This window comes from Mastigoproctus giganteus, chromosome 10 (assembly GCF_048544385.1).
Source record: "Mastigoproctus giganteus isolate SK-2022 chromosome 10, ASM4854438v1, whole genome shotgun sequence".
Classification (NCBI taxonomy): domain Eukaryota; kingdom Metazoa; phylum Arthropoda; class Arachnida; order Uropygi; family Thelyphonidae; genus Mastigoproctus; species Mastigoproctus giganteus.
Genome location: NC_143584.1, coordinates 193,624,671 through 193,649,995, shown reverse-complemented (window position 1 = coordinate 193,649,995; position 25,325 = coordinate 193,624,671). Strand labels below are relative to the sequence as shown.

Here is a 25,325-nt window from a genome sequence, read left to right as displayed (position 1 = left end):
ACTATTAGGTAGGGGGTCTTAATCTTTTGACCAGATAGTGTATATTAACAATTAAACATTAAAAACTGTGGCGCCTCCGTAGCCAGGTGTGCTGGAGCAGCAGTACGTAGCACACGCTTCTTGATTAGACTGGGGTTCGAGCCCGTGACCACCAAATACACAGGATGCGGAAAGCTCAGGGAATGACCACTGCATATCCCTGGAGCAATATGGCCTTAGTTGCTAATGCTCCTATTAAAAACTGCAAAATATGCCAAACAGAGTGGGCCCTGATTCGTGATAAGAGTTACTGATGAGTTCATTTCCAAAGGAATTAGTAGAAGCAGAAAGTCTACTAAAATGATCGTTTATTAATAATAATATTTGGTATTTTAAATAATGGATTAAAATATTTTTATTATATATATATATATAGCTGTCCCTTTTACCTGATAACTTTGTTGTCCCCACCCTGAAGCCTCTTTTTGATTTATCATTCTTCATGCAGCCCACAAATTGAGAAATTTACCAACCCCCTTGTGTTATGAAGATATTGAATTTATGGATTCTTTACCTTGTGGCATGCCCTGTATTATTATGGCACCTCCGTAGCCAGGAGCAGCAGTGCGTAGCACATGCTTCTTGATTAGACCGGGGTTTGAGCCTATGACCACCAAATATGGAGGATGCGGTTTGTTTGTTATTTGGAGCATTAGCGACTAAGGCCATATTGCTCCGGGGATATGTGGTGGTCATTCCCTGACCTTTCCGCATCCTCCGTATTTGGTGGTCACTGGCTCGAACCCCGGTCTACAAGAAATACTAATAAAAGTAAAATAACAAAAAACCTTAAATCGAAAAGTTGGTAATCAAGAAGCGTATGCTACGCACTGCTGCTCCTGCCCACCTGGCTACGGAGGTGCCCGAAGGATGTGGAAAGGTCAGGGAATGACCACCGCATATCCCCAGAGCAATATGGCCTTAGTTGCTAATGCTCCTAAAAACCAAATAACAAGAGCAATGGCCTGCATTATTTATTTAATTTTAATTTTTTGATGTGAAAACATCTTTGGTGGCACCTATTAAATTTCAGACAAGTATTTGATTACAAATACTTGTATTGTTGCATCATACAAGTATTATTGCAACAAGTTACGATAATTCATCTCTGGTGGAAGCTGCAGATGTCACTTCCATGTCGCATTTTTCGTGACCGACCAGATTTACTTCGTTGAGGTGAAGTAAAATGCAAATGACATCACCTCACGTGGTAGTTGGTTTTATGTGAAACAACCTTTCACATAAAAAAGTTTACCTAAAACTTTCTTTTAGGTATTTTGATTTTTGTATATACTGATTACAAAATAAACAAGCTTTTGTATTGTAAATATTTTGATGATCATTCACAAATTTCCATAATTTCAGCTGGAAGACAAGATACAATGGATTTATAACTAAAGTAAGAGATGTATACTTGCAATTACAGCATATCTAAATGTCTCTGGAAAACAGTGTCGATTGAGGTACCCAATCTTGTAGTTGAATTGAGGGAAAATGCGAAAGGAAAAAAGAAATTGCCGTCAAATACTTGTATTGTTGCAATCCTACTATTCAACAAATGGCTACAATCAAATGGATAATTAGGCTTGGATTTTGTTAACCTATTCCAAGCCAAGGATGTTTTCACATAAAACATCTTTCATGCATACAAGGTACAAATGCGGTTTGTTTTGTTTCCCTAGTCTGTCTGTAGGCATTGGAGGGGGTAATATGATCTCTTCATAGATAATAAATGATAGATTTAGAAAATAATATTAAGTATAGATATTATTATTTTGTGATGCATATGTATTTATTTATATTTTATAGAACTGTGGAGAGAGTGTAACTTCTGTTCAAGGTGGAGTAGTTGGAAATGCAGGCTACGATGAGCTTCTGGCAACCACATATACTGGTGAATTTTTTTTGTATACCAAATTATTATTTCACTTTGTACTGCTATTTAAATTGCATTAATCTTATTATACAGGTTCCTAATTTTCAGTTATAAAACCGTATTTCAGATTTAATTTTTTCACCTCTTAATATCTTTCGTAATTGAAGACTACTTCACATTGTACGCTATACTGCCAAAATTACTGAGACAGTAAGTAAAAATTAGTCGATTACCAAATTTTAAATCTCATATGCAATAGCATATTTGGCATTTTGAACAGTAGTCACTGTAGAGAACTTGCTAATAGGCTTGATATATTGATCAGAGTGGTAATTTACTTGAGTCAGGCTCTTGGCTGCCTATGGAAAATTTGCAGCGTTTCCTCTCTAATAAAGTGAAAGCTATTGTAGAAGGATGGCAGGTGTTTTGGCTTGCATATAGATGGTATGTACTTCAACATATTCATCAGAGACTGTAATTTAATGTTTCTTCACCAACATGGGCATTCTCTGGTATAAATCATTGTATTATTCATTACAGTCAAAGGATATGGTGCACTTTTTTTTTTATGCTGTGGAAAACAGTCAATCTTTATATCACACACACACACCAGATTTCTCCAGTAGGATAGTGTAGCCATATTCACAGCAGCCACTCACCTGATAAAAATGGCTACAAACAGTGTGTACCATAAATCCGGTTATAAATTTATATATGAAGAGAACATGGAAGGAGGGAGGTGAAGGCTTTTTTTTTTTAACAGGGGTTCTGGTTTTATGATGCTGTATTACTTTTTCTCAGTGTGCCATTTCCTAACGGTCGGCAATCACCATGGCAAATGTGTCTCTGTCTCTGGTAGCTCTGAACAGCTGCTCAGTGTTTAGTCCTGTCCAATTCTTAATGTTATCAAGCCATGATGTATATCTCCTCCCAGGCTTTCTTCTTCCTTCCATTCTCCTGTCAGTAATTAGCCATGGAATTGCATACGTTGTTTTTCTTTTTTTCTCTTTATGTCCTTCAGAAATTCCTGGGTTTTTCTAGTTCTATACAGAACACTCTCATTGGTCACTCTTGCTGTCCATGGTATCTTTACCATTCTTCTGTATGTCCACATTTCAATGGCTTCTAGTTTTTTGAGGTGTTAGTTTTCAGTGTCCATGTCTCAGCACCATACAACAAAACTGACCAAACATAACATCTCATCATCTGGATTCTAAGGTGGAGATCCAGGTTTCCATTGTACAATGCAGGTCTCATTTTAAGAAAATACTGCCTAGCCATTTCAATCCTTGCTTTTATTTCCATATCTGGTTCGTTTTTGTCATTGATCCAACAGCCTAGATATTTGATTTTGTCAACTCTCTCTCTATCAGCCTTCTGTTTAACATGAGGAGAGGTGTTGGCATTGCCTCATTAAGAACCATGAGCTTAGTCTTGTTGATATTAATCTCGAGGCCCATTCTTTCACTTTCTTCACTCACACGATTGAGGAGTATCTGCAAGTCTTGCATATTAGTTGTACAAAGTACAATGTTGTCTTTTTTTAACCCATAAATCAATCAATAGTCATTTCATGTTGAAGATCTGTCAGTTACTCATTTCACAGAATCATGAATTTAATTTTTTTGGGCGAGCCACTCACAACGTTAAAATATGGAGTTCTGCATTTGACAAGTTTGAGCTTAGCACTTTCAGCTAATGCATATATTATAAGGCCAGTCACCTCTGCTATTTAGTCTATAAAGAGTACTCTGAGAGACATCAAGTTCCATTGACCTACTGCCCTCTTTCTGGTCCTTGATTCCAAATTGAGGTCAGAAAAACAATCTTGACTTGACTAGTTCTTCCTTTGAGTAGCATAAATATTGTTCCAGTATAACCAACTTTTATAAAGAAGATGCTGGTTGTACGTTTGATGTGGTTACAAAGGAAATGGATGCAAAAAATAATTTTGATATCATATATTTGGATTTCAGGAAAGCTTTTGACACTGTTGCACATGGAAGACTATTGTACAAATTGGAGCAGGATGGTATTAAGGGTAAGTTGCTACAATGGATAAAAGGATGGTTGAGTGGGAGAAGACAGAGGGTGGTAATTAATGGGTGCTGCTCTTCGTGAACTAATGTTATTAGTGGAGTCCCACAAGGTTTGGTGTTGGGTTGTTTTGTATATTTATCAATGATATTGATGAAGGTATATCAGGCTTAGTGTCGAAGTTTGCAGATGATACGAAGGTTGGCAGGGTTGGTAATGACAGTAATGGCAGTGTGCTACTGCATCAGGATCTAGATAATTTGGGCAGATGGGCTAAGAAGTGGCAACTGAAGTTTAACCTTGACAAATGCAAAGTACTGCATATGGGTAGAAGTAACCCCAGAGAAACGTACCAACTGTGTGGTACTACACTTAAGGTGGTAGAAAATGAAAAAGACCTGGGAGTAATTGTGCAGTCAGATATGAAGTTTTCTGAGCAATGCAGACAGGCTGCCAGGGCAAGTCATGGGGTTTTGTCAATGATATATAGGAATTTTGCTAGCAGGGAAAAGGAGGTGATTGTCCTTCTGTATAAGGCAATGGTCAGGCCACACCTTGAGTACTGCGTACAGGTCTGGAGGCCTCATTTTAGGAAGGATGTAGATTTGCTTGAGCATGTACAGAGAAGGGCAACAAGATTGGTGAGGGGAATGAGAGGCTTAAGTTCTGCAAATTGCAGTGGCTGGAGACTAGGCACCTGTTTTAACATTAGGATGAAATTTCCCTAACACTGCTGGAAAATTCATTTTAATTACCATTATTTAAATTGCTAAAATAAACATGCTTGAAATAATTTTTTAAATATAATTTAAACAATTGAATGATAAAAATAAACTTCCAGTTGTGCAATGATACTATAATTTGCACAATTAGATACTCATTTCTACATCGATATTCTGATAATGATCACTCATATTATAAGCTTTATATTGATTGATAATAAATATTTTTGTTATTCTGTTCTATTCTTTAAAAGACTGAATACTACATTAGTTATTGCTCTTGTAGGATTCATTATATACTTGTTATAGTTAAAATGCATATTTTCTCAGGTTGGGTCTTTGGTCTGTCGTCAGAGCCAGCAGACAAACGGGTTGATCCAAACTATTTGCTCATCTCTGAGGATGCTGCTCAGAAAATATACAAGCTTAGGTACTACTGTTGATGTTCTGATTTTTGTAACTTAATGCATTTCTGTTTTTTTTTTTCTTTCTGTATACAATACATATACTTCTTTCGCAGTTTTCTTACTTTATATCCCCGTTTTTTTTTTTTATCCTGCAAGTTATTTTTATAAATTAAAGTGTAATTTGTATATTTCAGTTTTTCCCATTTCTATATTGCTGGCTTCTGTATTCACGGTTTATAGTAGCATTTGTTATGAAGAATATTAGTGAAATTATGTAGGTACGATAGGATAATCCAATCAGTATCAATACTTTTCCATCAATTTAAATGTTGAATGTGGACATTTTATAGCCTAATAAAGTGGATGCTAATTTGCATATTCTGCAGCCAGTATTAGCTTTATTGGATGTATGTAGTAACATTGCTCATCCGCAATTACTTTCTTAATAAAAATGTAATTAAAAAATTAATAATGTCCTTCTTTCAAACATATTCTCAAATGTGAAATCAGGTTCTGTATGTAATGGATTATTTCATTTAGTTAGATGTATTTTTGTATATATTACAGAGCATTTGCATAATTGCAGAGCTTATAAATTTCTCTTTCTTTATTTTGCCACAAATCCTCAAAATTTGATAATGCACAGAAGTTAATATGAAGACAAAAAAAAGATTTTTATTCGCCTGATTGTCGAAACGTTAAGCATTAATTCACATACTAATTGAAAGGCAATTATTATTAATTTCAGAGATTAATCGTTGGGGATAGTAGTGTTTGTTAAATTAGGGTATATCACATAATAATAAAATCAATAAAAAATTTTTTACAGGTAGTTTAGTTTACTTGAGAAAAAAAAACTATTTCTCTCAATGAAATTAGCTTATTTATTATTTTTTCAGTATTTCTGTACTATCACTATTGCACATAAATCTGAAAGCAAAGCTTTAGTGGTATAGAAATGCTTAAAAAGAATGTTATCCATTTTCATCATTGAATCTTATTGATGCAGCAGAGATTTTGCTAAACTTTTCAAGCAAAGACTTGAGAGCAGCCTCTCAGATAGAGGTGTTTACAGGATGGAATTTTCCCATCTTGCAAGGGAAAATCCAATCTTAGCTCATTTGTATACAAATTGCACATGTTCCAAGGCTGAATATACTAGTGTTTCATCACCTAGATGTCTCTGGTATTAACCCAACTAAATTATAATAAAAAAACTTATTTTTTTATGTGTGTGTGTGTGTGTGCGTGTGCGTGAAATTTAAATTTATACAAATATATCAAATGTGTTGAGATTTGTAACAAATTCAATGAAATATGTAATTTTTCAGAAATATGAATTTGTTTTTACCTTTTTTTCCACTTTTTACTACTTGCATTGATACTGTAAACAATTTAAATTAGTAACTTCAAACATCCACTCAGTTTATTAAGTTCCTGTCATGCAGTTAGCAAAACCTACAGTCAATTTTAACCATTGGAAAACAAAAATAATATTTAATTTCATGTCTCTGCCATCAAATATATTGTGCAATATGCTTTCATAAAGAGTTTGGTTGCTGAGGTATTGGTTGGTTTCACATTTGTTCAATTGAAAATTGATTGATTCCTAATCCACCACCCCACATACTCATTAAAAAAAATTTTATAATATCATATATCTCCTAGTTATTTATAAATAAATAGGAAATTTTTCTGCACCTGCATATGTTTTGCTATTCCTTTGTTTTAGTTAATTATATATTATATTATTTTTATTGCATGAGTACTGTAATCCTGCATGGTCTTTTTTTGGTAAGATTTATATTTTTATTTTTCTTTGTCTCTCACTCATTCACTCTGTTTAATCACAATAATATTAATAAATATGGATTTTCACTTTGCATAGGTTCTGTGTTCGGACTGTCCTCTAAGATTGCATGTCATGCACTCTATGCACCAAATATTGCACATTCCCACACTCAGAAGTCTATTGATCCAGACTTGATCATGAAACTGAAGCGTTTAAAGTATGATATATATTTTATGATGTATTTTGAACTTAATTATTTAATTAGCATGTTGTGATTGAGTGTTGGATATAAATATTAATAGTTATAGAAAAGCAGTTAAAATCATGATAACTTAAGTTTGGGGCTTGAATTATAGCTTATATTTTTCAAAAAAATTTTTAGAAAAGTCTGAAATAAAAGCTGTCACATAATTTGAATGTTACAGTATTTAGAAAGTAATTGTATACCTGTAATTTAAAGATTATAAACAACCACTTTTAAAACTTGAAATTTAATATTAATATTATCTTATTTAACTAACTACTGGAAACATTAAGTATTAATAGTCCTATAAGGACTATTAATACAAATTAAGCTGATTTGTAATAATTAATTAATTTGTATTTGTAATAATCTGATTTGTAATAATTAATTACAAATCAGCTTGATAATGTGTTACAAATAGTATCATCTAACCAATTGTATGGTTTAATAATGAATAATAATAACATGCTATCTGCATTTGAGAATAACCTTTTGGAAACTGCATGTAGAGCCTGTATCAAAATTTTACATTTAAATGAACTAATATGTAATATGAATGTATGTATGCATGCTGAAAGGACATTGAAATAAGATTGAGTCCAGGTTTGTAGAATGGCTTGCAAGCCATTCTGTAAGTTCTGGATGTTACAAGTTGCTTGAACACCAGCTCCAGTTCTGCTGGAGTTATGGATCACATTGGAAGGTGGTGAATCTACACATTTGTCAGCCTGTTTGACTTCAATCCACAGATGTTTGATATGGGTTAAAGTTGGGATTTTAGAGAGGAGGAGTGTACTGTAGGATAGTGAAGCCTTCGTAGTGTTCAGAAAACCATTCATGCACAGACCTCTCCTAGTGCTATCTTCCAGCAGGAACAGACATGTACATGGTCATGATGGTGTAATAGGTCTCCTCCATAAAATGTCCTTACACACATTGATCTTGCTGAGAAACCCTAAGTCTTCTGACCTAGGGTATCTCAGCAAGACATTCCCTATACTAGAACACTGCTACCACTGTCTGCATCCATGCATGTGGTGTATTGTCTTGTGTTATCAATCATCATGCTGCTCTTCACAGACTGATGTTATTAGTGGAGTCCCCCTGGGTTCGGTGTTGGGCCCACTGTTGTTTTGCATATTTATCAATGATATTGACGAAGGTATATCAGGCTTAATGTTGAAGTTTGCAGATGATACAAAGGTTGGCAGGCTTGTTAATGACAATAATAGCAGTGTGCTACTGCAACAGGATCTGGAAAATTTGGGCAGATGGGCTGAGAAGTGGCAACTGAAGTTTAACATTGACAAATGCAAAGTACTGCATATGGATTAAAAATAACCCCAGAGAAACGTATGAACTGTGTGGTACTACACTTAGGGTGGTAGAAAATGAAAAAGAACCGAGAGTAATTGTGCATGCAGATATGAAGTTTTCTGAGCAATGCAGACAGGCTGCCAGAGTGGGTCATGGGGTATTGTCAATGATGTACAGGAATTTTGCTAGTAGGGAAAAAGAAGTGATTATCCCTTTAAGGCATTGGTCAGGCCATACTTTGCGTACTGCATACAGATCTAGAGGCCTCACTTTAGGAAGGATGTAGAGTTGCTTGAGCTTGTACAGAGAAGGGCAACAAGATTGGTGAGGGGAACGAAGGGATTGTCTTACCAAGAAAGGCTGAAGTTCTGCAAATTGCAGCGGCTGGAGATTAGGCACCTGCGAAGTGATCTGATTGAGGTGTATAAGGCCTTGAATGGCTTCAGCACACTGAATTCTGATAGGATTCTTCCACTTGCTCAGATTATGAACCTGAGGGAGCATAAATTCAAATTGAGGAAAGACAGTTGTAGAATAGATGTGTGGAAATTTGCCTTTAGCCAACGGGTGGTTAATTGCTGGAACAAACTTCCATTTGTTGTTGTAGAAGTTGATAGCTTAAATAAATTTGGACAAACGTTTAGAGGGAATGGATGTGTGAAATTGCTTTTTTTTTTTTTTTTGGACTGACACTACATAAGCTCATATGCTTGCTTTCTTGCATCAAATGCCTCTATTACTACTACTACTATCACTTCATATGTACTTCTTCCATTTCCATGATATAAAATGAAACATGATTTGTCCAGTCACCACAACTTCAAGTCATCTGCTGTCCAACTGCAGTGTTTGTGGCATCAGATGAGATGCAGATGTCTGTGACTTGTAGTCAGGAGGTGATGTCAAGTTTACTGTCTCTGCTGAAGCCATCTGATGGAAAGTACACTGAATAGTCCTGCTGCAGGCTGTCTGGGCTGTCCCATATGCAATGTCCCATATTCAGATCATTAGCATTATGAGCTGGGTTATCTAAGACTTTTCCACACCCATTATGCAAGGGTTTGAGACGGTTAATTTACAATACAGTGACAAGAAAAACTGCTTGTCATTATTTGCTCTCTCAGTGATTTTTCATATTCAGCTTTGCCAACCTCCCCTTTCCTGTGGTACAACTGCAGAATTTGTAGCTGTACAGGTTCATATATATATACACACTGCCCTACCGTTAATATCCAGACACCTCTCCATGGATGGGGAAACAGGTCCTATGCATACATGTCACAGAACCTGCTATAAATATGCACACTGGGCTTCAAACAGACAATTGCAGAAGTGGGCATGCAAGATGACACATTGAACAGAATTGATCACCTCAACAAATGCTAGACACTGATTAACATGGTGTAAGGAGCGCGAACCGTGGACTGTAGAGCAGTGGAAAACAGTCCTATGGACAAACGAGTTGAGGTTTGCACTCTACCAGTCTGATAACTGTTCCTAAGTGTAGTGAATGCCAGGGGAACAGTTCCTTCCTGATTGTATCCTCCCAACAATGAAGTTTGGTGGAGGCAGTGTCATGGTATGGGGCTCCTTTCATGGCTTGGGCCCATTAGTCATTATTGACAAAACCATGAATGCTGTGCAATGCCAGCCGAGCCCGGTTTTTTTTTTTTTACATGAGGTATGCCCCTCCCCATCCTCCTTTCTCATCCGGGCTTGGGACTGGAAATGGCGGAGTTACAGAAAGGGATATTTAAAACCTTAGGATATTTAAAACCTATAAATTTATATATTTTAAAGTCTATTTAAAACCTATAAATTTTTATATTTTAGTCTATTTAAAACCTATAAATTTATAGGTTTTAAATAGACTTTAAAACCTATTCTGTTTCTATTACTTCTATTTAGATGAATATATTAATCATTTTGGATGCATTACTTATCTCCTTACAATTGAATGGATGCATCTTATCTCCTTACAATAGAAGTTCATACAGCTGCTGCTTAAAACAGTTAGGGAATATTGATAAAGAAGATAAATATTGTAGCATTATAAAAAATGTAGTATTGATAAAGAAGATAAATACTGTAGTATTATAAAAAAATGTAGTATTGATAAAGAAGATAAATATTGCAGTATTATAAAAAATGCAGCATTGATAAAAGAATATAATATCAACTGTTTATAAAAAAAGATTAAAAGGAATGAAAGGAGAAACATTTATTGCTTAACAGTAATTAATGTTAACTTTTGAGAGAAAACACAAGATTAAAACTGTAAGCGGCTGATGTTGAATATCAGCTTGATTTATTTTATTTCACGAGTTGCATGTAAATATTAAAGCATGGCAATGAATATATTGGTATTTCCCTAACTTGTGTTGTTTGCATTGACTCGTTATACACGACTATGAATCTTTAATTACACATGCAGGAAGGGTTATTTAGAGATATAATTTCTCACAGAATTTAGCGAACTTGAACTGGTATGTTAAAAAAAAGACAAAAAGAGAGGAAGGAAAATTGTAGGGGAAACCAAAATTGCTCTGCATACACATTCCAGTCTCTTGTTGACAAATTAATGAAACATTTATATGGGGTTTGGGACTTCTTAACAAATTCACAGTACTGTCTTCTTCAGTAATCTTTTGAGTTTGGGATTATCATAAAAGAAAAATACATTTGATTTTGTAATCTCCTCAAATAAAGTTTGAAGATGTATTAAGATTGTGGTAGAGAATAAAGATGCTGAATGTTGTATGCCATTTTCTGACCCTTCCCTCCATTGCTAAAAAAATATTTTTAGTGGAAATTTAGATAAGGAAAAAAATAAGGAATTTAATTTATATGTACTTTATGAATACTGATTTACTCTTTCATGAAACCTAGAGAGGAAGTAGAAGAATTACAGCAACAGGTGGTGAAAGAAAGGGATCAATACCAGTTAGCTGCACAGTCTGACTTAGGTGGTGTGTCAGCAGTTCCATACTTCAGCGTCAATGATACTTTTTACCTTAGCCATGAGGATGCATCTTATCTCCTTACAATTGAAGTTCAGACAGCTATTGATAATGTTCTTCTGCAGGTAATACTTTACCCAATGCTTCAAACAATTAGAGAATATTGTAGTATTGATAAAGAAGATATCAACTGCTTCTGTGTTTATACAAATCTTTACAGTAAAGAATAATAAGCACCATAAAAAATAAGCATAACAACAGCAAATTAGTTCTGTCATGGTGAAAGTCGCCCATGTCTCTGTGTGAATAAAATATGATGAGCTTTTCTGTTATTTCAAATCAGTTGGGAAATGATCACTTTGCAAAATTTATTATGAAATGATGCTCCCTCAGTATGGTTTACTTGGACCTATGGCTCTTGAAGCCAAGGGAAAACTAGGATGTGGTTAGATTGTTACATTACCAGCAGACTTGGGAATGAGTTTTAGGACACTGAAACAGTATAAGGGCAAGTCCTTCTATCACTTTGGTTTGAGATGGCTCTAATTTGGTTTTAGCTACTCATTGGAAATGGCTGTTGAATGCCATGCAACTGCAGTGCAAGTCCTCTGCAGCTGTGCAGTTATCAACTCACACTATGTGAAATCAACTCTACCAAAGAGAGAGTTTTATGCCTATCAGCAAACGGTTTGCATTCCAGTGACTGTAGCTCACTGAGAAGGCTAAGCTAAAAGAACATTGTGGTTGGATCTGTGGTGCTAGGTTCTCTTCAGAGATGAGTCTGGTTTCAGTCTGCAGCCTGATTCACAATAAGCCCTTATCTGCAAATGTGGAACCTCCAAAAAAAAAAAAAAAAAAAAAAAGAAATTCATTTTGTAAAAATGGCATTAGTTTAATAGAAGCAAACTGATGGTTCTGTATCATCAGGCATGGGTCACTGTCATGTAAGAGGTATAGAGATGGGACCCTGAGACTAGTAGTCTTCCCTTGCCACACATCAAATAGGTAAAGTTATTTTCATAGATTATAATATTCTGGCTCCTAATTGTCACTCATGGTTGACAACTAGGATATGTGTGGAATTGTATGGTATATACGGTAGTCTAACCTAGCATTGTCGATCATTGTGGTTCAAAGCATGCTGAAAAAAAAAAAAAAAAAAAACAATGATATAGAGCATGGAACACTTAATGAAGAGTGAGTGAGGATCCTCTCAGAACTGGTGGTACAGAGATGCAAAACTTGTCTATCAATGGCAGGAGACTATAGAATTCCAGTGATGCCTGTTATTATTTGATTATACAATGTTCTTTTTATTTTTGTTTTTTCAACAGAAACAAAATTGTTTTTATTGGAAAATCATTCTTGTTTCTGCAACGAATTGTTTTTTGTTGTTTCTCAAATTATGGGGAGCAACAAAAATGTTTTGTTGCAGAATGAGGTCAATCTTAAGTTATTCTTTAATTATTTTGAACAGTAAATTTGTGTATGATGTCATTTTTAATACTTTTGATGTATTGTTGACCTGCATATTATGCCACTTACTGTGGTTGTGAGTTAATGTTGTTTAGTTATGTCAGTATTTATTATATTAAGTTTTAACTGTGATATTGTTGTTTGTATTTAACTACTTTATCTACTGGGGCTCTGTATGCAGAGTTTACTAAAATTTTCTAGTAACCTGCTGCTTTTCTAGTAAAAGTAAATTAAATTAAATTTCAGACATTAATAAATCATATTGAGTTGGGGGGCAGGTTGATGAAAAGTTTTTAGCCCAATATAGATCACAAAGGTTTTGTGAAAAATAATATTGCCAATCTGTGCTGTAATTCCTTTTGTATGTTCACTGAAAATTTCAGGTGTGTCACTATATTCTTCTCCTTTACAGAGGGCATTGAAGTGTGGAAGGTGAATGAAGGTAGTGATTTGAGAGAATCAAGCACTGTGCAGTCATTGAGTACTTTCATTTAAAGGCAATATTGCCAAAAGAAACTCATGAAGACATGCAGCAACATTATGGAACTCTTGTCCTTCATATGCCATGGTCAAAAACTGGGTTGTAGAATTTAAGTGCTGACAACTAGGATATGTATGGAATTGTGGACGAGATAGTGTTGAAGAGGCACCCTGCAGTGGCCTGTTACTGTTTCGACACCTGCAAATGTGGATGCCATTCATGACCTGACCATGCAAGACCCCAGAGTAACATTGAAGCATGTTGAGACAACATTCAACATCTCCGATAAGTGAGCTCACAATATTGTGGTGAATGTTTTAGGAATGAAGGTTTCTTCAAGGGAGATCCCTAAAGCGCCGCCTCTGTAGCCAGGTGGGAAGGAGCAGCAGTGTGTAGCACACGCTTCTTGATTAGACCGGGGTTCGAGCCCGTCACCACCAAATACGGAATATGCGGAAAGGTCAGGAATGACCACCGCATATCCCAGAGCAATATGGCCTTAGTTGCTAATGCTCCTAAAAAAAACCAAATAACAATAACAATAATCCCTAAAGCACTGAATGCAGGTCAGAAGTGGGAAAGAGTGGGATGTTGTCGTGAGATTGTGCAGCATTCTGAAGCTAATGAAGCTCAGTTTTTGGGGTGGTATGTCATTATGGATGAAATGCGGGTTCACCACCTCAACCCTGAAACAAAATAACAATTGAAACAATAGAAACATCCCTCTTTTCCTCCTAAAAACTTTTGAGTCAGAGAGTTGTGGCATCCATCTTCTGGGATGCAGAAGGAGTGATCATGGTTGATTTTGTTGATTTCCTGGAGTATTATTGCTGAGTATTATTCTAACCTACTGAGACATTTCTGTGGGAAATTGACCAAAGGATCTTTATAAAGACTGCATCAGCACACACACACACACACAGAATTTGTGACTTAGGCAAGACTGTGAGTTTTAGCTACTACAGAATCCATCCTATGAACCAGATTTGGCTCCATTGGACTATTTTTTTTTATTCCAAATCCTTTTTTGGGATAAAAAAGGACTTGAAAAGACAAATTCAACAGTGACATTATTTTGATGATTGTGATGGATGCAGTGAACAACTGGTTTGAGTCAAGGATCTTGTATGAAGACATTGCATCAGCGTGCGTGCGCGCGCGCGCGCGCACACACACACACACACACACACACACACACACACACACACACACACACACACACACACACAGCATTTGTGTGCTCAGGCAAGACTGTGCAACTGTGGGTTTAAGCTACTACAGAATCCACCCCATGACCCGATTTGGCTCCATTAGACTATTTTTGATGCTAAAAATGTTTTTACCAGCATTATTTGGAAAAAAGCATTACATTACCTAGAAATCGTCACGAAATCCGATGTGCATGCATTGTATTTGTTGCTGCAGTGATTCAACAAGCACAACGCATGTGCCCAAGAAAACTCAATTGTACGCAACAAGTTCAGTGACACAACAAGCACAACTGAGCAGTCATGCACTACATTATACCAGCATAATGATTAATGTGCAAGTGATTGTGCCAAAATCTACAGCCCAGTGTTCGAAGGAATATTGTGAAAGAAAGAAAGGGAAGTTGGACAGAAATGTGAATCCAGATGAAATTCAACAAGTGTGTTTCGTGTGCCTGGGAGTTCTCAAACTGCACCCAAAAACACTTGAGCTGAAATAATGAAGGAATATCATGAATGGAAGAAAAGGAAATTAGAAATTCAAACTACTCTGAATCATTATGAAATTCATCCACAGAGTTCTACTATGCCTGATACTTATTCCAGCAGAATGAATGAAGAAATATTGTGCACGAAAAAAAGCAAAATTAGAAATGGCTAATAATGAGATTCCTGATTACATCCCTATAGTGTCTACACGAGCTGACAGTGAGTTTGAAAAACTAGTGTACAAAAACCCATTTGGATTTAGTTGTAATGTTTGTGATCATTTATGGTTTCAATTAGATTTGAAACCATTTCCAACAACTTCATATGAATTACTTCAAAATGAATTTCATTTACAAGAAGTGAGTACTTTCATGACGTGTAATAAATGTCATACTTCATTAAAAGAGGGACAGATACCAACTATGGCCATGTCAAATGGATTTATATATCCAACATATCCTACTCATTTGCCTCCACTGGATGTTGCAACTTCTTTATAACTTCAGCTTGTGTGCCATGTCAAATGGATTTATATATCCAACATATCCTACTCATTTGCCTCCACTGGATGTTGTAACTGAGCATTTGATATCACCATGATTACGCTTTGTGCAAATTTGTCATTTACATTATGAACACGGACAATATTGGATAATTCGACTAGTAATAAATGTACCAGTTAACGTAAATACAATGGTTCATCAATTACCTAGAGAATTAGATGACAATTATGCCATTAATGTACATATAAAACAAAGACTCATACATAAATCATCATATCTACAAGGATGTGTTTAGAAGAAAATAGTGAAAATATGGTTACGGTATTTGATAAATTCACATTTGTATAAATTATATGGCATAAAAGTGAGTGACGATTTATTGGGGACAAATGATGATAGTGAACAGGAACATTCAGATGAAATTGTGGAACCTGTCAGCAATGATGATGAACTGTTGTTAATTCAACAACAAACATTATTATGGTCTGAAGATAAATACACTGGTGTGCAAAATTTAAGGACCAGTCAGGTTTTCACCTGTAGCTTCTAATAGGAGTGGCCTGGATATGGGAAAAGCATACCAAAGGAACCTCGTGAGGTGCAGAAATGATGAAGGAAACAACACTGACACAACAACAGAAAAAAACCAGTACAGAGGGACTCTATTCAAAAATTGGCAACATAGCACTGGCTGCCATGATACAGATACATCACTGCCAAAGATGGAACAAAGGGAAGAGGTGGTCCTCAGTAGGAGATATGGCCATCCCTAATGTTGATGCAGGCTTTGCACCGCCTGTCCATACTTAGAACAGTGTTGTTGATAAGTTCTTGTGGTAACATTGTCCATTCCTCTGTCAGCGGCATCTTCAGCTGATGAACATTTTCTGGTAGGCATGGAAGTGCTGCTAGGTATCTCCCCAGAGCATCGCATATGTGTTCGATGGGATTTAGATCGGAGGGAATGGGCAGGCCAATCCATACGAACAATGTCCTTACTTTCCAAAAGCATATCAACAGCTGCAGTGCGATGGGGTGTAGCATTATCATCCATAAACACGAACTCGGGGCCAATGGCACCTCGAAACAGATGCACATGAGGAAGGATTACCTCAGTACAGTAGCGCGTGCACTGGTTACCTTCCGGTATCTGGAGTTGTATATGTCCATCCAAGATAACGCCTCCCCAGATGAAAACACCTTTGACCGCCATATCGAACCCTTTCAGTGATGTTTGCAGGGTGATACCGTGTGCCAACCTCTCTCCAGATTAGCTGACGTCCAGAATCGCTGCTGAGACTGAATCTACTCTCATCAGTAAAGAATACCTTAAGTAAAGATTTTGTGGTTGTAACCTTTAGAAATAGTGTTGGTCCTTAAGTTTTGCACACCAGTAAATTTATGTATAGCATCAGGTCAGAAATCATCTCCAACAAGTTTCATATTTGATATACATGCAGAAGAACTTTCTTTTCCAGCTATACATTTGGGACATGAAATAAAATTTAAAAATGAATTGAAAGTTACTTCCTTTATGATGGCATCGAGTAAATTCGTAGATCTGATCATTGTGGAGTAACTCCCCAACATTTGCTATATATGGCAATGAAAATTATGCTAATGCGTACTGCAGAAAATTTGAAAATTGAATTTAAATCAGTAGGAATAACAGCTAACATTACTTGTTCTATATTGGAATCAAAAGAATTTATAAACAAGTCATTAGTCTAACTTGGCATTTCTAAAATCAATTCCCAATTCAGCATATTGTTGGAGTCAACGTAAATGAGATGTTTGCCATGGTTCATCAGTTAGGAAAACCTACAATGTTCTTGACATTGAGTGCGTGTGAACCAACATGGCCCATATTACTATGTATGTTATACAAATTCAGATATAAACGAGAAATTACAACCAATGAAGTTATGGATCTACCTTACATGGAAAGAGCTACATTAATAAATGAAGACCCCATAATGTGTGCCATATACTTTAATAAAATTGTTGAGAGTATATTCAAAATTTTAAAATTGAAAACCTATAGTCCTTTTGGGAAATATTATGTTGTGAATTTCTTTAAACGCATTGAATTTGAACATCGAGGAAGTCCACATGCACATATATTATTATGGATGAACAATGCACCTTCTGCACCATCAGAAGAAAAAGAAGGTGGGATGGAAGAAGCAATCGAAATGATAGATGCATTATGTTGTATAGAGAAAACTTCAGATTATTCAAATTTACAGCAACATAAACATACTTTTACCTGTTATAAAAATAATAACGCAAACCAGCGCGAATGCCGATTTGAAGCACCTTTTTGGCCAATATCGCAAACTCGTATATTGATACCGATTGGCACAGATGACAATCGAAGATTAGCTTATCGCAAAAAATATCGTAAAATGCATGACTCATTAGAATTGGATAATCATGTTAATTTCGAAGAATTCCTTAAATCAAATCAATGCCAATCAGAAGGAGAATATCTAAATATTTTGAGGGCAGGTATCAAACGACCACATGTATTTCTTAATGCAAGTTGGAAGAGAAATTTATGAATAATTACAATCCTTGGATTTTAGGAGTGATCAAGTCTAATTCAGATTTACAATTTATCATAGAAGAATATTCATATGCAGCATATGTAGTTGAACATGTGAATAAAACTAACAGAGGAATAAGCAACCTGCAAAGGAAAATTGTAGAGCTACAAGAAGAATATCCTGATATGGATATAACTGATCTAACACAAGCATTAAGTGTAGATGTATTGAATTCTGTGGAGATGAGTTCACAAGAGGCAGCTTGGTATTTATTACAATACCCAATGTCCTGCCTTGGTATCAAACGACCACATGTATTTCTTAATGCAAGATGGAAGAGAAATTTATGAATAATTACAATCCTTGGATTTTAGGAGTGATCAAGTCTAATTCGGATTTACAATTTATCATAGAAGAATATTCATATGCAGCATATGTAGTTGAACATGTGAATAAAACTAACAGAGGAATAAGCAACCTGCAAAGGAAAATTGTAGAGCTACAAGAAGAATATCCTGATATAGATATAACTGATCTAACACAAGCATTAAGTGTAGATGTATTGAATTCTGTGGAGATGAGTTCACAAGAGGCAGCTTGGTATTTATTACAATACCCAATGTCCTGCCTTCAAGAGTGATTGAATACATGCCAACGGTATGGCCACATGAGCATCAGAAATTACGTAAATGAAAAGCTGAATTGGATGAACAACAAGTTGATAGTGAGTCTTTGGATATATGGAAAGATGATATTTTTGATAAATATGAAAAACGGGGCAAAACATTAAAAGATGTAACTTGCATAATTTACTGCTCATTATCGAAAAGGAAATGGGGAATGGGTGAAAAGACAATTTCCTAAAATAATTCTTTATCAGAATTATAATACAACACATCTTCATAAACATATACGCGAATGGTAACTTTACACATACCATTTATCAATGAGGAGAATGAAATTTTGAATGAAAATAAATATTTTGAACTTTATGAAATCAACAAATTATCTTGAGAAGAAAAGAGTTCGAATCTGATATTGATATTGAAACGATGCTAGCAATTTGTAGGCAACTTTGTATCGAACTTGATGAGAATGATGAAAATGGACTGGCAGTGGAAAAAAAGAATTTCTTAAATCAAAAGAAATTGAAGAAGATTTCTTTACCGACAAGAAAACTATTGATGAGGAGATGAGAATGGTAGGTAGGGTAGTTGTTAGCGCATCGGCTTCTGTGGCCATAATGCACCTCCCAAGGTTTTTGCAGTACTTTGATCCAAGCCCGAGGCGGGATTTGAACCCGCGACCTTTGGGTTGCCAGGTAGGCACTTTACCCACCCGGCTAGCCCGGTCGGCTATGAGAATGGTGATGATGGATAAATTATCATCTGTCGTTAGGAAGCGAGAGAATGTCTTACCATCTGAAGAATAATGCGTTTGATGAGTAGTAATAATAAAGAACAATGGCATTATTACTTGAAGCTATCTATCATCAAATTGATAATCAGATACATGAACTGATACAAGTATTTCTCACTGGACCTGCTGGCTGTGGAAAGCCATTTACTCTTAAATTATTGATGGAAACATATAATCACTTTTGTAATGTATCAAATATTCACAATGCATATGTTACTTGTGCCTCCACGGGCAACGCCACTGTGACAATCAATGGTACAACAGTGCATTTTGCTTTCCGTATATGTCTACCTTCAACTTAGTAATGAAATTCTTCAACAATATAGAACTGCATTTCAACATGTATGTACTATTATAATCGACGAAGTTAGTATGATTGGCGCAGAACTATTATTGATTTAGATATGCATTTAAAGCAGATAACTGGTGTTCATGAAATACCATTTGGAGGTATGAATATTTACTTCATTGGAGATTTACAGTAATTGCCTCCAGTGCATGCTACACCTGAAGAACTCATTGATTGCTTGAGAATTATGGCATTCACTACAATTTCATGAATTAGTACAAGTTGTTCGACAGTCCGGTAGTACATTTTCTAAAATTCTTACAAAAATAGGCATTGGAGAAGCATTATTACCAGATGAACTTAAAATTAAAGAATCGAGATTTGTTACAAGAAGATGCTACTAATTTATGTCCGCAAAGGATTCGACTATTTTTAAGATATAGTGATGTAAATACCTATAATACAAATGCTTTAGTTGCAGATGAAACCCATAAAATGGTTGCACAAGATTTATACCACGGATATCATCCCGAAGAACAATTAACAAGTATGCGAAATAATACAATCTCGTTGTAAACAATATGTGAAAGATAAAACACTTACCTAGTCAATCCGCACCTATTATAAAATGATCAACTACGATTCCATTCAAGAACAATAGGAAATTAACATATAGACATATACAGTTTCCTTTAGTGTGTGTTTGTGCTTTGACTATACATAAATCTCAAGGAGGGACCTTCGACAAAGTTTTATGTAATTATGAGAAAGATCATCAACAGCAACTTGTATACGTTGTGTTATCTCGAGCGACCTCATTGCAAGGTTTATAAATTACAAATCCCCACAACGATTTCACATTTCACCACAGCAAAGCTACTAGTAATATAGAACTTTGTGCTGAACTAGATCGCTTGAAAAATAATAAGCTACTGTCTCTACAGAATGAACTGCAAAATTTCATACAAAGTGATATATCTATATCGTCAATGAACGTATAAAGTTTACGGGCCCATGTTCGAGATATCGAAACGGACACAATCTTACAGCAATCCAAAATATTGATATTAAGTGAAACGTGGTTGGATAATGATGAACATAGATTACTTAAATCATTCCAATGTGTGACTCAAATTAAAAGGTTGGATGTTTGTAGTGGTGTTGTTGCGATATATCAATGTGAAGATTTAACTATCATCAGTACTCCACATATCTTTGCACAACATAATAGCAGCAATGCAACAGCAGTATCAGATGAAATTGGGACATTTGTGGATCTTTGTGCAAAATTCAATAGTGAATCTATTTTCATTGTTGCCATATACATCACTCCAGGGATGTCGTTAGATATAATTCAAAAATTCATAAACAAAAATTTGATGCCGTATTCCATTGAAAGTGCAAAATTATTGGAAGATCCAATGGATCATATACCTATAGTTCTCGCTGGTGATTTAAATCTACAATTAAAATCTGAGATTGGAAAGAAGTTTTGTAAATTTACGAAAGATGTCTTCAATTTAGATATTAAGTCAAATACTTTAGTAAATACTACACATAATGGAACGACAATCGATGGAGTATTCACTTGGGAATTAAAATCATTTGTGTGTCAAAATTATATAATTTCAGTTACCATAGACCAATAATTTTAGTGTTATTATAATATATTTTATACAAATTATTTCATTGTACTGAAATTATTTTTTCAATAAAAATAATGCAGCAATACTTTTTTTATTTATTCTACTGTACCAGTTTCATAATGAGGTCCTGCAGTAAAGATGTTTTTAATGGCTGCTACTGTAACATTATCAGTGACACTATCATTTTCAGAGTAGAGCGGCAACAACTCATGTACCTGGTACATATTTTTTTTTTTTATTCCAAATCTCAAAAAGGACTTGAAAAGGCAAATTCAACAGTGACATTGTGATGGATGCAGTCAACAACTGGTTTGAGTCAAAATCTGAATTTTATTTGAGAGAGTTACAAAAGCTAGTGGATCATGCCAGAAAGTGTGTTGACTTAAGGGAGACTATGTTGAAAAATAAATAGGTTTTCACAACTCTCCAGTCTTCCTTCTATGAGAGGCCAGAAACTTTTCAGCCTTGCCTCATATTTGTAGCTCATACATTTTTCTTTTTAGTTAATGTGAAAATTAAATTACTATAGCACTAATAAAAAGAAATACAAATTCTCTTATATTCCAGAGTGATGTTCCAGTAGATTTACTAGACAGTGAAAGAAACTCGGCTGTTGTAAGTTACAGTGCTTGTGATCCAGAAGTAAGTTTAAAAAAAATTATATCTAATTATTTTATTTATTTATTCAGTTCTAACTCACATTACAGTGGTTGCACTAGGAAGGCTGAATTATAGACTTCATCAGTATTATTTTTTGCAGTTAATTATTTATTACCAGTTCATTTCTGGTGTGTCAGATTTCATAAACATTTAGAATGGTTATAACTATTCAAGCAGTAAGCCATATTATTATATGGGTGTTATAGTTGCATCATTATGAAGACAGCAATTACAAGTCCAGAAACAAGATATGGTGATACTAGTAGTCTAGAAGTTAATTTTCCCATAAAGATAATGATGGAAACTGAATTTCTGGGTCCATTGACTAAGGAACACAGATGTGAACCTTAACTAAAAATAAGGTATAAAATTTTCTGAAGCAATATATTATTGCAACAGACTTCAAGAACTAAACAGAGAAGAGTATTTGTTTAGACCAGTGGTGTGTAAACTTTTTATGTTGTGTCCTGAAAAATCACTCTATTTGTTTTTTCTTTACTATTGTATATCTATATTTTAGTAACGCTTTTGATTTGGTTCCCCCATGAAAGGTTACTGCACAAACTGGAACATGCTGGAATTAGTGAGAAGATCCTCAAGTGGATTAGGCGCTGACTAAGTGAGAGAAAACAGAGGGCGGCAATGAATGGGAATTCTTCAGAGTGGGATCCCTCAGCAATCAGTGTTGGGGACACTTCTGTTTTTTTTTTTTTTTTTTATCTTTCTTAATTACATTGGTGAGGGAGTGCAGAGAAAGCTGTTAAAGTTTGCCACTGATTTAAAGGTGTTAAGTTTAAGTATTTAGAACATGCCTTTCAATATTATGTTAAACTACATACAGTTATGGAGAACATAGAAAAGTAAGAATTAATGGAAAACTCTCATGAAGAGTTTTCCTGATGTTTAGAAATAAGGATGCTCATTTTATACAAACTTTCAATAAGAAATAACAGTTGTGAAAATATTTTATTAGTTACATATATTTTTATTTAAGTTATTTTTGATCCATCTAGCCATTCCTTTAATTTTAAATACTCCATTATATTAAATCTTAAAGAGACCATATTTTAAAGAACAGATTTAAAAAGTTTTATTTATGCATACTTATATTTTAAACTGAGATTTTTGTATTTTGATAAATCCAAAACAAATTATTTTTTTTAAATTCAGAATGGAAATTTTCTACTAGCTACCTACCGATGCCAGGCTAACACAACAAGATTAGAAGTAAAGATCAGATCTATTGAAGGCCAGTATGGGACATTACAAGCTTATATCACACCTCGTTTACAACCCAAGTGTTGTCAAGTGAGGCAGTATCAAATAAAACCACTTTCCCTTCATCGACGTACACATACTTTTGATGACAACAAGTATGTATCAATATATATTGCTTTGAAGCATATTTCAGAAATTTATTATTTTACATCAAAACTTACAAAGACAAAATTTTCAGCCTTTGTAAAATTTATTTACTTTGTAAAAAATTATTAAATTTTAAATAAATTTTACAATTTGATAAAAAAGAAATTTATATAAAATTTTTGGGGCAGTTATTTGCCCAGAACATTTCATGTCAAACTGAGACTCATTCCAGAATTGCAATGGCAAAACAGTCTTTCAAGAATAAACTGTTGTTGATTACACAGATGTCACAGGAAATTAGGAAGAAGATAATTAATGACATATCTGTTCAGTGGCACTATATGCAGCAGGGACAGATTCTTACAAAGAGAGAGACTTGAGGCCTTCGAGATGTGGTGCTGGTGCAGGATGGAAAAAATTAAATGTACTGAAAAAGTGTCAAATGTGAAAGTATTAAGATGTGTTCAAGAACAAAGGAAAATTCTAGGTAGAATAAGATCAACTAGACTCAAATCGATGGGCCACATGATTCAACATGCTTCTGGAGATGCTTTGGAGAGAAAATGCCCTAGGGAACAACCAAAAACTAACTTCATCAGGATGTTGCTGGATGAAACAGGACTTTGAAATTTTAAGGAACTAAAACAAACGGCACAGGAGAGACAAAGATGGAGACAGCTCATCAGAGGAATTGACCAGTCACAGGACTGATTTACTGATGATGATGACATCAAAGAGAACTTACAAAGGTTGAAAATATTTGAAGTTTTAGGTGAAAGATAAATTAACAGTTTAGGAGAAAATTTTTAAATGTGCTCTTTGTTAGTTACATGTACAGGGAACATTTGATTTTGTATGCTTGTAGGGACAAAGAAAACCGAATATAAAAATAAAATTGAGGAAATGATAACATTTTTCAGTACATCTTTAGAATTTTATGTTCAAGTAATCAAAAATAATCATGTTGCTTTCTGATAACAAAAAGTGAGGAATAAATTTAAAACTTTTGAAACCCTCATTATGACTGTTAAAAAAAAAAAAAAAATTTTTTTTTTTTTTTTTTAAACCTTACTTGGGGTGTGTGTGTGTGTGTGTGTGTAAATTGGGTAATACAACCAGACCAGACCAGAAGTTTGGGCAGCTCAGTTCATCAGCTCTAGGTATGACTAATATCACAGACATTCAGCTACTGGAAAGGTCTCAAGATACTGTTAGTTTTTTTTTTTTTTTTTTTTTTTTTTTTTATGTTCATGGATCTTGGAGGTTAATTTTACATTAAAAATAAAATAAATATAATAATAGGTAATTACTGTTTTGTATATTATATTTATAATTTGGATATGAAAAGTTCAGTGATTAATTGAAATGTAACACATTTTTGTTAATTATTTTTACTTTTTATATTTTTATTTCTCTCAATGTATTTATATTCAAATGAAATGAATTTTCAATTAAAATGATGGATTGCAGTTTTTTTTACAGTTTAGGTGGGTCAGGTTAAAAAAGAGGTTGATAAATTTTTGTATCATGTAGAATATAAATTTATCACACTGAATTTTTAGAAAACAAGTATAAATTTATCAAATGCTCATGTTGTATAGTATAAATAGATTGCCTGATATAAGGGTAATTCAAATGAAACAGACATTTGGCAAAAAAGCTCAGATGCCCCTGCTTAACAGCAAACACTTTTAGTATTGAGACATTAATACAAATTTTGTATCAGTATTAGCATTGGCCACATGGTGCAAGGAAGCCCGTGGCTTATGCTGCATCAGCCAAAAAATAAAAAAATAAATAAATAAAATAAATAAATAAAATAATAATAACAAAAATAAATAAATAA

At 34.6% G+C, this 25,325-nt stretch overlaps 1 protein-coding gene across 1 annotated transcript in view; it reads left to right on the top strand.

The window, feature by feature from the left end:
* LOC150079686 (BBSome complex member BBS7-like) overlaps window positions 1-25,325 on the top strand; it is a 121,143-nt gene that overhangs the window by 70,401 nt on the left and 25,417 nt on the right. Inside the window, exons 12-16 of the mRNA XM_090383166.1 lie at window positions 1,849-1,933; window positions 6,970-7,090; window positions 11,324-11,519; window positions 22,022-22,096; window positions 23,285-23,487. Of these exons, the coding sequence (XP_090239292.1) occupies window positions 1,849-1,933; window positions 6,970-7,090; window positions 11,324-11,519; window positions 22,022-22,096; window positions 23,285-23,487 (680 nt within the window). The remainder of the gene's footprint in view (window positions 1-1,848; window positions 1,934-6,969; window positions 7,091-11,323; window positions 11,520-22,021; window positions 22,097-23,284; window positions 23,488-25,325) is intronic.